At 57.5% G+C, this 12,333-nt stretch overlaps 1 protein-coding gene across 2 annotated transcripts in view; it reads right to left on the reverse strand.

Moving 5' to 3' along the window:
* The window catches only part of LRP5 (LDL receptor related protein 5), a 78,410-nt gene that overhangs the window by 12,829 nt on the left and 53,248 nt on the right, over positions 1-12,333 (reverse strand). For both annotated transcript variants that reach the window (XM_054724911.1, XM_054724910.1), the window contains exons 11-16: positions 11,661-11,845; positions 8,381-8,704; positions 6,877-7,076; positions 3,042-3,250; positions 2,214-2,404; positions 1,387-1,596 (exon numbers count right to left, since the gene is read on the reverse strand). In XM_054724911.1, coding sequence (XP_054580886.1) covers positions 1,387-1,596; positions 2,214-2,404; positions 3,042-3,250; positions 6,877-7,076; positions 8,381-8,704; positions 11,661-11,845 — 1,319 coding nt within the window. The remainder of the gene's footprint in view (positions 1-1,386; positions 1,597-2,213; positions 2,405-3,041; positions 3,251-6,876; positions 7,077-8,380; positions 8,705-11,660; positions 11,846-12,333) is intronic.

Here is a 12,333-nt window from a genome sequence, read left to right on the forward strand (position 1 = left end):
GTCACCCGGTTTGTGGTGATTTATTACAGGAACTGCAGGATACAAATACACAGGGACGCTAAGGTAGCAGGTGCTGACTCCCTGGGGAGCGCACATATTTCAATTCAACTAAAAATGCATCCACACCTGACCCAGAGGAAGAAGCCTGGGATGGGGGGTGAGGCTGACCTCCCCCAGGTGAGAAGAAATGGCAGCCCCAGCAGTCAACACACAAGTGACAGGTTCACTGTGTCAGAGGTCACACCCCGGCTCCGAGGCTCCGAGGCTCCGAACAGGGAGTCAAGACCTCACTCAGACCCAGGCTTTGTACTTCACACTTAACTAATGAACGTGGATGCCAACTAGGAGGTGAGCAACAGACAAGCCCAGGAGCTAAATCAGGAGCTCTGGCCTCAAATCCAAGCCCCATCGTGTTCATTAGCCAACTGACAAGGGGGAGACAACACCCTTTCTGAGCCCCGCTTTCCTTAGATGCACAGAAGCACTATTGTGAAACACAGGTGAGGTAATGACGCAGTGAGCACCGGGCCTGGGAGGCAGGGCAGTCACCACGTGGCAGGGAGGGGTCCAGGGGTAGAAGCTCATCCACAAGAGGGACACCGGAGCTGAGTGAAGTGAAGAATTAGCAGGAGTTATTCAGATGGAGAAGGAAAGGTGAGCAGACAGAGGGACTCCAGGGAGCAGGCACTGGGCCAGTAGGAGGGTGAGGGGCTGGGGTAAGGCTGGTGAGCCGGCCATCCCCCAGGGCCTTGAAGGCGAGCACCTTGAAGGTGGCCATGACCCTGGGCATCACAGGACAGAGAAAGCGGTAGCCCTGCTCGGCCCGCTGTCAGCCCAGGTGTATTGACTGAATGAAGAGCGGGAAGACAGAGACACAGGTAGACACCTACACACACGCACCCTACACTGCCCTACATGGAGGGGATAGAGGAACAAGAGGTCGTGGGGTAGAGAGCAGGCTGTGGCAGGCAGAATCCTACATGCTCCCCAATTTCCTACCCTAACCCCCAACACGGGGGATGCGATGAGCTAGCACGCCCGTGGGTTTGCAGATGGAACTAAGGCTACTAGTCAGCTGACTTGAGCCCATCGCAAGGGAGACTTAAAGCTGGGCCGAATCTAACCACGGGCCCTTGAAAAGCAGAGCGGACTCTCCCGCTGGAGGAAGCAGGAGATTCGGATCTGTCCTTGAGGCAGGGAGCGGGCCTGAGGGCCAGAGGGAGGCCTCCAGGAGCCAAGCGGGAGAACAGGGCCTCAGCACCACCACTCCGCACAGCGGCCCAACCTCCTCCCGCCCCAAGGGGACCAGTGTGAGGTCACTGTGCTGTGAGCCCAGGCCCACCCTTCCCTGGGTACCCCCCACACCGCTGCCCACCCCCCACATACAGAACTCCTCCAGGCTGATGTCCTCCACGGCGTGGATGCCGGTCAGGTGGGCGACACGGCCCTGGACTCGTGTCCTCTTGTCGCCAGTGGTCTTCTCCACGCGCTCGATCATCTGCTGCTGGCGGTCAATCCAGTAGAGATGCCGGCCCAGCACGGTCAGGCCCACGGGCTGCACGATGTTGGCATCCTCCAGGGTCAGGCGGTTGGCCCCTGCAAATGGGACAAGCGCCCCTGAGTGGCGGCTGACCTCGACGACAGCGCGACCCACACCTGGCTCGGGAGGATGAGGGAGGGCTGCCAGGGAGCCTGCAGGATTCCACAGTGGGGCAGGAGCAGGGGCAGATCTGAGACCAGCCTTGGACAGGCCCTGCTCCCACCTGTGACCGACCGTCCTGGGATCAGGGACACAGGACCCCTCCCTCCATCCCACCCCATCTTATGGAAGAAAAGGCCCTCGACGCATCGACCCCCACTCCTCTCCAGCCCATGGGCCTCCTGGTCTAAGGCGGCCCACCTGTAACGTGGGCACTGAGCAGAGGCCGGGGTCGGACTCCTGCCCCACCCCGTGCTGTGGGAGCCAGGGCAACTTGCTTGCCCTCTCTGAGCCTCATCTTCGGCCTCCGCCCCGCAGGGATCGTGAAACCCTTGGTGGAACTCCACGGGGTGAACGTGAAGCCCCCCCAGCACTGTGCCGGCTCACAGCAAGTCCCTGACAACCACGCCACCACCACGGTTACTGATGACACGGGAGGCGGGCATTCCAGGGAAGGTCAGACCTGTGGCTGCCAGGGGACCCGATTCCGAGGACGCCCGCCCAGGGCACGCACCTGACAGGTCACAGCTTTCGATGCGCTTCAGGTCCCCGTCCACCCAGAAGAGCTTGCCCAGCGTGTTGTCCACCACGAGGGCCACGGGGCGGATGAGGCCCGTGGTGAAGAGGACCTCACGCTCGGTGCCGTCCAGGGCCGCGCGCTCGATCTTGGCTGTTCGGTCCTGCATGTTGGTGAAGTACAGGTACCTGTGGGAGGGGGACGGGGGGAGACAGGTGCCATCTCCTCAGTCAGGATGCAGCTTGCAAAGCACCAGTCAGTCAGCTTCCTGTCATGTGGGTTAGGTGCCCCTCCCACACTGGCTTTTCCCGTTGGGACCCTCAGTCTATCAACACGTCCCAGGTGCCTCCACCCGTCAGAGAACCCGTGGGCCCACAGGGGGCGCATCAGGGGCCTTCATGGAGGGAAACAGCTCTCAGGAGGTGAAGCTGTGCCAGGAACAGCCAGCTTGTGAGGTAGTGAGTTCCCTGTGGCGGGACACATGCGAGTGAGTGGCCAGCCACCACCTGCGACGCTATGGGAGGGATGTTCGTACGGGGTTCGAGCTTGATGGGGACGGTACAAAACCTATGAGTGAGAGCTGACATCCTTCCTGTGTCTCTCAGCAAAGCCTGCACCTCCCCACACGTGCTTCCTGGGAAGGCCGCCCCTGGGGGTCTGCTTTCCTGCTGAGGCCAGGAACGAGCTAGCGTCCCCACGTCCTGCTCTGGCTGCCGCGGCAGGGATCCTGACCCATCAGAATGTCGGGGATGGAAAACCCCTCCCAGCCCCAGCAGGGAGCAGCCCCCCACATCACGGTGTCCGCCTGCCCCTCTGGCCTCGCACCCTCGCTCGGCGTTGACGGCGATGGCCCTCGGCTTGTCCCGGTCCCCTCGGAGCACCACGCCCATGGCGTCCCCGCTCAGCCTGTGGGCGTTGATGGTGTTGGTGGCCTCGCACGTCCAGAACAGCGTCCGGCTGTAGACGTCGATGCTGAGGTCGTGGGGCTGCCGGTCTGGGCTTTGGTTTGGGCTCGGAGAGGTCAGGATGAAGGGCTGTAAGACAGTGAGACAGGAGCGCCGCCGGCTGAAGGCAGGGCCGGAGGGCCGAGGCCTCGGTGTCTGAGCTCAGGCTCCAACCCTCTCTGACCGGCTCTTACCCCCACGCGTGCTGGAGAGTGAAACTGACGCCTACAGCAGCCTCGGGAAGAGCCCTCGCCCGTTCACCCACGCGAATTCAGCCACCCCGACCTGCACCGTCCCTCTCCTGTGCCTGCGCGCATCGAAGGGCCGCCTGACGGCTGAATCCAGGGTCACAGGCCCTTCCAAGACATCACTCTGCTTTCTTGTTTTCTCAGACTCCGGCTTTTGGGTTAAGACCAGGGGTCCTCAAACTTTTTAAACAGGGGCCAGTTCACTGTCCCTCAGACCGCTGGAGGGCCGGACTATAGTTTAAAAAAACTATGAACAAATTCCAATGCACACTTCACATATCTTATTTTGAAGTAAAAAAACAAAACAGCAAAAACACCCGCATGTGGCCCGCGGGCCGTAGTTTGAGGACGCCTGGTTAAGACCATCACCTCCTGCTGTTTTTTAAGCTGAGGGTGCCAGAACTAAGTGCAGAGAACGGAGGTGAACCTCACACAACCCTCTCCTCTAAGGGAGAGGCCAGGGGTTCAAGGCCCAGTGAGGGTGCAGGGCCAGGTGGGGGCCAGGTGAGAGTGTGTGGGAGCCTACAACCAGACTTGGGACAGCAGTCATCAGAAAAGCCAGCTAAGAACCACACAGTGTGAAACAATTGGCTGCCGCATCCCTCCCCAGGAGACAAATTTTAATGGCTGGCCAGTTTTATAAAACCTGAACCTCAATCCTATATAATAAAAGCCTAACATGCTAAGTGTCCAACCGTTCGACCGTTCAACCAATTGCTATGATGTGCACTGACCACCAGGGGGCAGATGCTCCAACTGGTAGGTTAGCTTGCTACTGGGGTCCACCGATGGATCAGGACCGGGCCAGACAGGCCAGACATGCCCTGGAGCCAACCACTCGTGGTCCCTCCCTGGCCTCTAAAATATTTCTTCTAATTAATTTCCTTTCAATGTGCACAAACCTGTGCACCGGGCCTCTAGTTTTTTTTTTTGTTTGTTTTTTTGTTTTTTTGGGGGGGCCTCTAGTTTTGACATAAGTAACAATACTTTGGCTAATGAAACATGTCTAACTAGAATCTTATTCAACACCACGATAACACCCCCTCCTCACCAGTACACACACCACCTCATAATGTTCATGGCTCCACTGTTCACCCAAAGGTGGGAGCGAGCAGTGTCCACTGACGGATGACAAAGAAACAAAACATGGTCCCTCCCACAATGGAATATTACAAAGCCTTAAAGAGGAGGGAAATTCTAACACACGCTACAGCGCAGATAAACCCTGAACACGTTATGCTCAGTGAAGTAAGCCAGACACAAAAAGACACATGCTTTCCTAAGTGTATGATGCCACTTATATGAAGTACTTAGAACAAATTCACAGACAGAAAGTAGGACGGTAGGTGCCAGGGGCTGGCGGGAGGGGATGGGGAATTCAGTGTGTCATGGGGGCAGCGTTTCAGGTGGTGAACACGGACAGTTCTGGAGATGACGGTGGCCATGGCCACACAGCCATGTGAACGTACTCAGTGTCACTGAACCACACACTTAAAAACTATTAAAATGGTTCTGTTATGAATTACTTACCACAGTAAAAAAATTTTTAAATGAATAGATAAGAAAAGTTAGCCAAGTAGATAATAATTTAAACATCATCTGTGGGGGGGTTGTAGGGTGCCCTAAGAAAGAATCAAAGCCCTGACCGGTTTGGCTCAGTGGATAGAGAGGTGGCCTGCGGACTGAAGGGTCCCAGGTTCGATTCCGGTCAAGGGCACGTACCTTGGTTGCGGGCACATCCCCAATAGGGGGTGTGCAGGAGGCAGCTGATCGATGTTTCTCTCTCATCGATGTTTCTAACTCTATCCCTCTCCCTTCCTCTCTGTAAAAAAACAATAAAATATTTTTTTTTAAAAAGAATCAAAGCCAGCCATAGCTGGTTGCTCAGTGGTTAGAGCATCCCCCTGCACACCGAAGGATCGTAGGTTCAATTCACAGTCAAGGACATGTACCTGGGTTGCAGGTTCGATCCCTGGCCCCAGTTGGGGTGCATGTGGAAGGCAACCATTGATGTTTCTCTCTCTCTCTCTCTCTCTCACCCCCCACCCACCTCCCCCTTCCACTCCCTCTAAAAGTCAATGGAAAGAATATCCTCGGGTGAAGATTAACAAACAAACAGACAGACAAACAAAAAAGACTCAAAGCCAGAGCCACCCGAGGGGGAGGCTCAGCAAGAGACAAGGAGGGACCCATGTTTCCAAATGCAGTGAAAACCCAGAAGCTGCTCCTGAGAGGACTTGTTCTCCAGTCTCTCCATGCTTTCCCCAGATTTCTAAAGGGATGCCTGGGTGCGACCCTCAGGCAATTTGCACCTTGTAACAGCAGGGAAGCCACCGCCCATCCATTAACACCTCCCCAAAAGGACGGTGGCCAGGGATGCGGCACCTGCTCTGAGCAGGATGAAAGAAATCCATTCCCACCAGGCTCAGCGCCAGAGACACGGCACACACCTCAAAGGTGCCCTGCTAACTTCCTGTCGTTGCTGGAGGAAGTATTTTGTTGGAAGTTATGCCCAACCCACCCAGACAGCAACAGCATCCAGTTCAGGGGAGGGAACAGCAGAATCTACTTTACAGACACGAAAACCATCCGAAAATCTCCACGGACGAGCAGGCCTCGCCGCCACCGTTACCACGGTCTCAAGAGCTCCCCGCGGTGACACAGGCCCCTGCATGGACCACGGGACTGAGAAGGGGCCGCTCAGTTCTGCGGCTTTTGTAAAAGGGTCTTTGGAAACTGGCGGAACGAGCCGAACCCACGCATGTGGTCCCAGTTCCCTGCCACACGGAGACACCGGGTGAGGCCCGAGGCTGCAGTGAGCGTGTCCTTTCTGGACCGGGTCACATACCTCACACGGGTCACATACCTCACACCGTCAGTCCTGCCAGGACGCGCATTCTGGAAACGCGAATGTGTTCCCACACAGGGATGCCCTGGGGGCCATTGGAGCAGAAGGTGGATCTCACATTTGCTCTCGGGCACTCTCACCCGTGAGAAGCACCCGGTGGATGCACCCAGCACGGTGACGGAGTTTTGAGTAATGTGCCCCTTTCCCCATGGCCCTGAGGTGTGTGCTGTGCGATTTTTGCCAAGCGTGGTGATTTCCAGGACGCACAGACTGCGTTATGGCAGAACTGACTACACGATTCCTCTGAAATAAGAACAACTCCAGGGTAAGCAATACCAACCACCCTGTACAAAACCACTGTGGCAAGAAGAAATATCCCAGGCGGTTGGACACTCCCCTCCCCCAGTGATTTCAAAAACTGTAAGATCCAGTTTCTACACATAATCAGTCTCAGAGTTTCATACCCAATAATGGCAGAATCGGAGCTCAAATAATTGTTTACCCAAAACTGTGCTTGGTGGGCACCCCCCCCCCCTGCTGAGAGAAGTGGGCGGAGCCCAGAGACTCCCAGGGTGAGCTCTTCACGGACGTGCCCTCCTGCCTCTGACAGACACACTTGCCTGGGTGCCATCATCCCGGGCTCGCTTGATGTTCTGGCGTCCATCCACCCAGTAGATGAACTTGTCCAGTGGGTCGTAGTCGATGGCCTTGACGTTCCTCAGCCCGTGCAGCGGCAGGATGAGGTCCGGGCTGTGCTGGTCGTCCGGGATCATCCGGCTGATGGCATTCTTCTGGCTGAACAGCAAGAAGGTGCTGGGCGCTAGGGTGAGGCAAACAGAGGGGACGCTGCAGGTCGGCATCCGGGAGCCGCAGGGAGGGCGGCGCCGCTCACGGTTACGGAGGGCGGACCTGCGTGTGGAGCCCCCAGGGGACATGGGGCCAGGCCAGAAGGCCAGAAACCTGCTTCCTGGGGTGGACCACAGGGAATTTTACCCTCCGTGTTACATGTCTCGGTTTCAGTTTTTATGCGTGCACGTTATTTTAAAAATAGATATCAATTCATCTTTAAGTGATCGAGACCCAAGACGGCAGGAAGGAAGGCAGTGAGTAACAAGGGCCCACTGCAAGTGTCCGTCAAGCTCGGGTGACATGCCTCCACGTGCCCAGGGAACTGCTGAGGGGCATATGGAGTGAAGAGTGACAGCAGGAGGGCACGCTGCCCGGGGGTGTCAGTGAGCAAAGCTGCCCAGCTGCAGGAACTGCAGCGCTCGGAATGTGCAGGAGGCCACCGGTTACAGCCACTGTCAGACAGTACAGGCCTCTGCCCAGGCGTCCCCTCTGGGTGCTGGGTTACCTGCACCTCTGCTTCAAGGTTATGGCCCCCAGGGGGCAGGGACAACCGCCCAAAGGGAGCCCAGGAGTGGGGGTCCCAGGCTGTGGCCCTGGCCCAGCACGCACCAGCTCAGGGCCCTCATCTACACGAGGGGATGAGGAAAGCCGGCCCTCCTGGTGCCGAGGGCTGTGTGACCTCAGGCCAGGCCCAGGCAGCAGAGCTCTGCACGCTGCCCCGTGCTGCACGCGGCTCTGATGCTACAGGGGAAAGTCGCCCCAGGCTCCCTGAAACTCACTTCTTTACCACTGGCATGAGAACTTTTAAAAAGGTCTGCATAATTCAGAGCGTCCGTGTGAGGATTACACGTGTGAACGTGAGGCCACGCGGCAAGGGGTCAAGAGCAGGGACTCTGGGGCCAACCTGCCTGCATCCAAACCGGGCTCAGACCATACCGGCCGTGTGCCCTGCACAGGTTACCACGCATCTCTGCGCCGGGCTCCTTCCTGTGAGACGAGGACAGTGACACTTCCCGCCCTGCAGGTTTGAGGGTTAACCAAGAGCCACAGGAAGGACTCAGAACAGGGCTGCCTCCCTGAGTGCGTTCTCTCCCCAGGGACCACGATTCCCCCTGGGATGTGCCAGCTCGGGGCCTGGCCCAGCTACCGCGTCCTCCCCGCAGCCCAGGCCGCCAGGTAACGGTGCAGTTCGTGCGCCAAGGCACCCTTTCCCTCCCTGCCCCAGAGCCAGCCTGGCCGGCCACGGGGCGCGCTGCGGGGGAGGCCAGCACTCACGGCTGCAGTTGCGGCTGCTGGGGTCCAGGGTGTAGTGGGAGGCACAGCTGCAGCGGTGGCCGCCGGGGATGGCCAGGCACAGCTGCCCGCACTGCCCGTTGCTGTGCACGCAGTCGTTGAGGCCGTCCTGGCGGGAGGAGTGGAACACCAGGATGTCCATGACAAAGTCCAGGTGGCCCTGGATGAGGGTGCGGTTCCGGCCGCTGGTCTTGTCGGCCCGCTCGATGCTGTGCAGGTTCCAGTCGGTCCAGTAGATGTAATCGCTGTACTGGGTCAGGCCGAAGGGGTGTGGGAGGTCGTCGGCAATCACGATCCGCTCCTGACCTGCGTGGGGCACACGGGCGGGGCGTCAGCAGCAGCACCGCACGCCCACAGCACAGGGTGCCCTGCAGCCTGGCAGCCTGCGCCGCGGCCGGAAAGTTCGACCACTTTGGAAAACGAGCAGGATTGACTGACGTTGGAGGTGCAACACCCTGGGACCGGGCAACTCCTCTCCCGTTCACAGGAGAAACGCACGCACACAGTGTGCGCCTGCAGCATCCGGATAAGCGTGTGGGTGGCAGCCACTGGCTGTGAGAGCCACGGGCTGGAAACAAGCCAAACACTCATCAATAGCAGAATGGAGGAAAGGTGGTGGGATCTTCATATAATCTGTATCTATATATATAAAAGCCTAAGTGACCATTCAATCAGTAGCTATGACATGCACTGACCACCAGGGGGCAGACGCTCCAACCAGTAGGTTAAGATTGCTGCTGGGGCCCCGGCGGCCCTGAATCTGGTTCACCCACACCAGATTCCCTTTCAATGTGCACGAATCCGTGCACGGGCCACTAGGGTAACAATAAAAAAGAGTAAGAAGAACATGGAGGCAAACCTCACAGTCATTAGATTGAAGGAGCACAGGGTGTGACATAGACAGAAAGTTCTAGAACAGCAAAACCAGGAGATAGAAGTCAGGGCAGCAGTCTCCCCACACACCTGCAGCGGAGGCTCACGAAACAAAGCCTGCAGTAACCAACAACAGCATAGTGGGAAGCTGAGCACATTTACGTGCAGCACCTACTGTGCGCCCAGCCCTGGCTGTGTCGGGGATACAATGGTGAACATGCCAGCCCGGAGCCGGGTGGGGCAGGGCGCAATGGAAGGGGTGCCGATAGGGCTGCGCCCAGGGGAGGGAAAGAACAAGTCCAGGGTCCAGGTGACGCTTCGACCCGGGATGTGCTTCTCCAGGTCTGCTCTTGTCCCACTGTGTGCCATGTGAATGCTTCTTCGTGTGTGTTCTATTTCACAGCCAATGTTAATGACATGAGAACGTGCTGGTCACAGACGGGGGCAAGAGAAAGCGGCCTGAAAATTATATATGGCATGATTGGAGGCAATGTTTTAAAATTTTTTTTAAAAAAGTAGAAATGAAGATTTCCAACAACTAAGAGTATTACTTAGAAATCAATGACAAATTTTGAAACTGGAAAGAAATATGTCACCATGAATACTGGTTATCACTGAGTGGTGAAATTATGGATAATTATAATTTTTCTTCATATTTTTCTGTATTTTCAGAAGTTTTCCAAGTTGATGATTTTATCATTAGGGGGAAAAAACTTTATGAAATAAAAAAGCTCCCTGATGCCTCCATCAAACACACACACACACACACACACACACACACACTCTCTCTCTCTCTCTCTCTCTCTCTTTCTCTCTCTCCCCCTCTCTCTCTCTCTCTCCAGGGCCCTGGCAAGGAGCAGTTTCCCAACATCATAACTAAACATTCGGAGGACTCCTTCTGTGTGCCAGGCACAGTGAGAGTGCTTTTTCCCGTATGACCTCATTTAATTCTCATGGCAGCGGCTCTACGGGGAAGGAGCTATTAGTCCAGGAGCCGAGGTTAAGTAACTTGGCTGACGTCTCACAGTTAGCATGTGGCAGAGCCAGGACTTCACTGGGCAGCGGAGGCCCCACGTGCACGCTCACACCCAGCCCTACCCCCATCACATTGTCCATTCCCACTCGCCCGGGGCCTCGCACGTTAAGTGCTCAGTAAACATGTGGCGTTCAATGGAAAACGCGCTATGGCACAGTGACAGCCGGGCCCCACCCGCCAGGCCACCCTCGACCCGCAGGGTCCTGTGAGTGTCCAGGGCTTTTGCTGCTGTCCGTCCGAGTGTGTCTTCACTTTGGGGTAGTGAGCGTAATTGTTTCTGGCAACCACAGCTATGCTGTGACTGGTTTCTCATCTGGCACAGCTTCTTGTAATTCACGGCAAGGGCTCGGGTGGTGGGCTCAAAGACATTCAAAGCTGGCCATTAGCCCCGTAAACCAGGACAGTGAGCATGCAGGGTGGGTGTGGCCCGCCCAAGCAAAAGCCATTCAGCCCCCCTATGCCTCAGTTCCCTCATCTGTAACATGGGCGCAACCATGCCCTCCCCGGGTGACAGCAGCAGAGAGGAGGGAGGAAGCCAGAGTCTTTCCGCTGCACAGCGCAGCCCCCTGACCCCACGGAGCTGACAGGACCACGCCCCTCCACCAGGACAGAGCCCAGGGTTACGTGTTCTGGGTTCAGATCCTGCCCCTACTGCTGGGTGACTTGGAACGATGTGTTTTTCACCTAATCCCAGGGTGTTGGGTGTGGCTTGTGAGTGGTCCCAGAACAAGACCTAGCATGCAGTAGGTGCTCAGGGTGAAGACTGAGTGTGTGGCCCTGGCATCTGAGCGGCACTCTGTGACCCGAGCCAAGCCCTGTGACCTCCCTGGGCCTGTTTCCCCATCAGTGTAAGCCTATGCCACGTGGTGCTGTGTCAAATCAGAGCGCTGGCCCAGGGCTTAGCCGGAGCCAGAAACTGTGGTCATGGGCCTCTGTCGCCACGCCCACGGCACAGTGCGGAAAGGGAGAGCCCTCAAGAGAGGGGACGCTGCCTAACGGTGTGGCTCAGTGGATAGAGCGTCAGCCTGCGGACTGAAAGGTCCTGGGTTCGATTCCGGTCAAGGGCATATATCTTGGTTGTGGGCACATCCCCAGTGGGGGGTGTGCAGGAGGCAGCTGATTGATGTTTCTCTCTCATCGATGTTTCTAACTCTCTATCCCTCTCCCTTCCTCTCTGTAAAAAATCAATAAAAATACATATTTTAAAAAAAAATAGAGAGGGGAAGTTGGATGCCCACACCTCCTGGGGGGCCCGGGGACTCGAAGGCCAGAGGGCACAGTGCAGGGGGGGCTGCGAGGTGACCGATGCTCCAGCCAAGGACACCCATCCCCGCAGGACCCCCCGGCCCTCACCCAGCATGTTGGATGACTCGATCATGTTGGTGTCCAGGTCCGTCCAGTAGAGACGCTGGTCCGCGTAGTCGATGGTGAGGTCATTGGCCCGGCCCACCTTGTCCACCAGCGTCATGCAGTTGGTCCCGTCCATGAAGGCCCGCACGATCCTTGGCTTGCCGCCCCACTCGGTCCAGTAGATGTAGCTGCAAGACACGGAGAAAGGCAGGTGGGTCTCAGATGCGCCCACACCCTCGGCCAGGCGGGGAACGCGGCCGCCACCGGCTCCTAAGCTTGGTCCTCCCCGGCCCCGAGAAAGCCACTTCCACAACATCCCTCCAGGAAGCAGGGAGGAGGCCAGACCCCCGAGCCCCCGCCACCCGCCATCCTGAGGGGCCGTCACCGTGCCTCCTCCTGCCGCCTGAATGCCCGCGGCAGCTCACCTGCAGGGGAAGCGTGGCCACCCCACTTACAGGCACAAACAGGGGCACAGACGAGGGGGCCGTGTAACAGGGCCACCAGGCTGGAGCGCCTTTGTCAAGGACAAATGCTAACTAACCCGGACGGCATGCTGGGTGACAGGGGAGCCAGGACGAACGCGGGCCAAGCAGGATGTAGAGAGCAGGACGCAGGTCCCGAGGCGGCAGGGCCAGGATGCACACAGCTCTGCCGCCTCCCGACCGCTCCACGAAGA

The sequence above is a fragment of the Eptesicus fuscus genome, chromosome 13 (assembly GCF_027574615.1).
Source record: "Eptesicus fuscus isolate TK198812 chromosome 13, DD_ASM_mEF_20220401, whole genome shotgun sequence".
NCBI classification, from domain to species: Eukaryota; Metazoa; Chordata; class Mammalia; order Chiroptera; family Vespertilionidae; genus Eptesicus; species Eptesicus fuscus.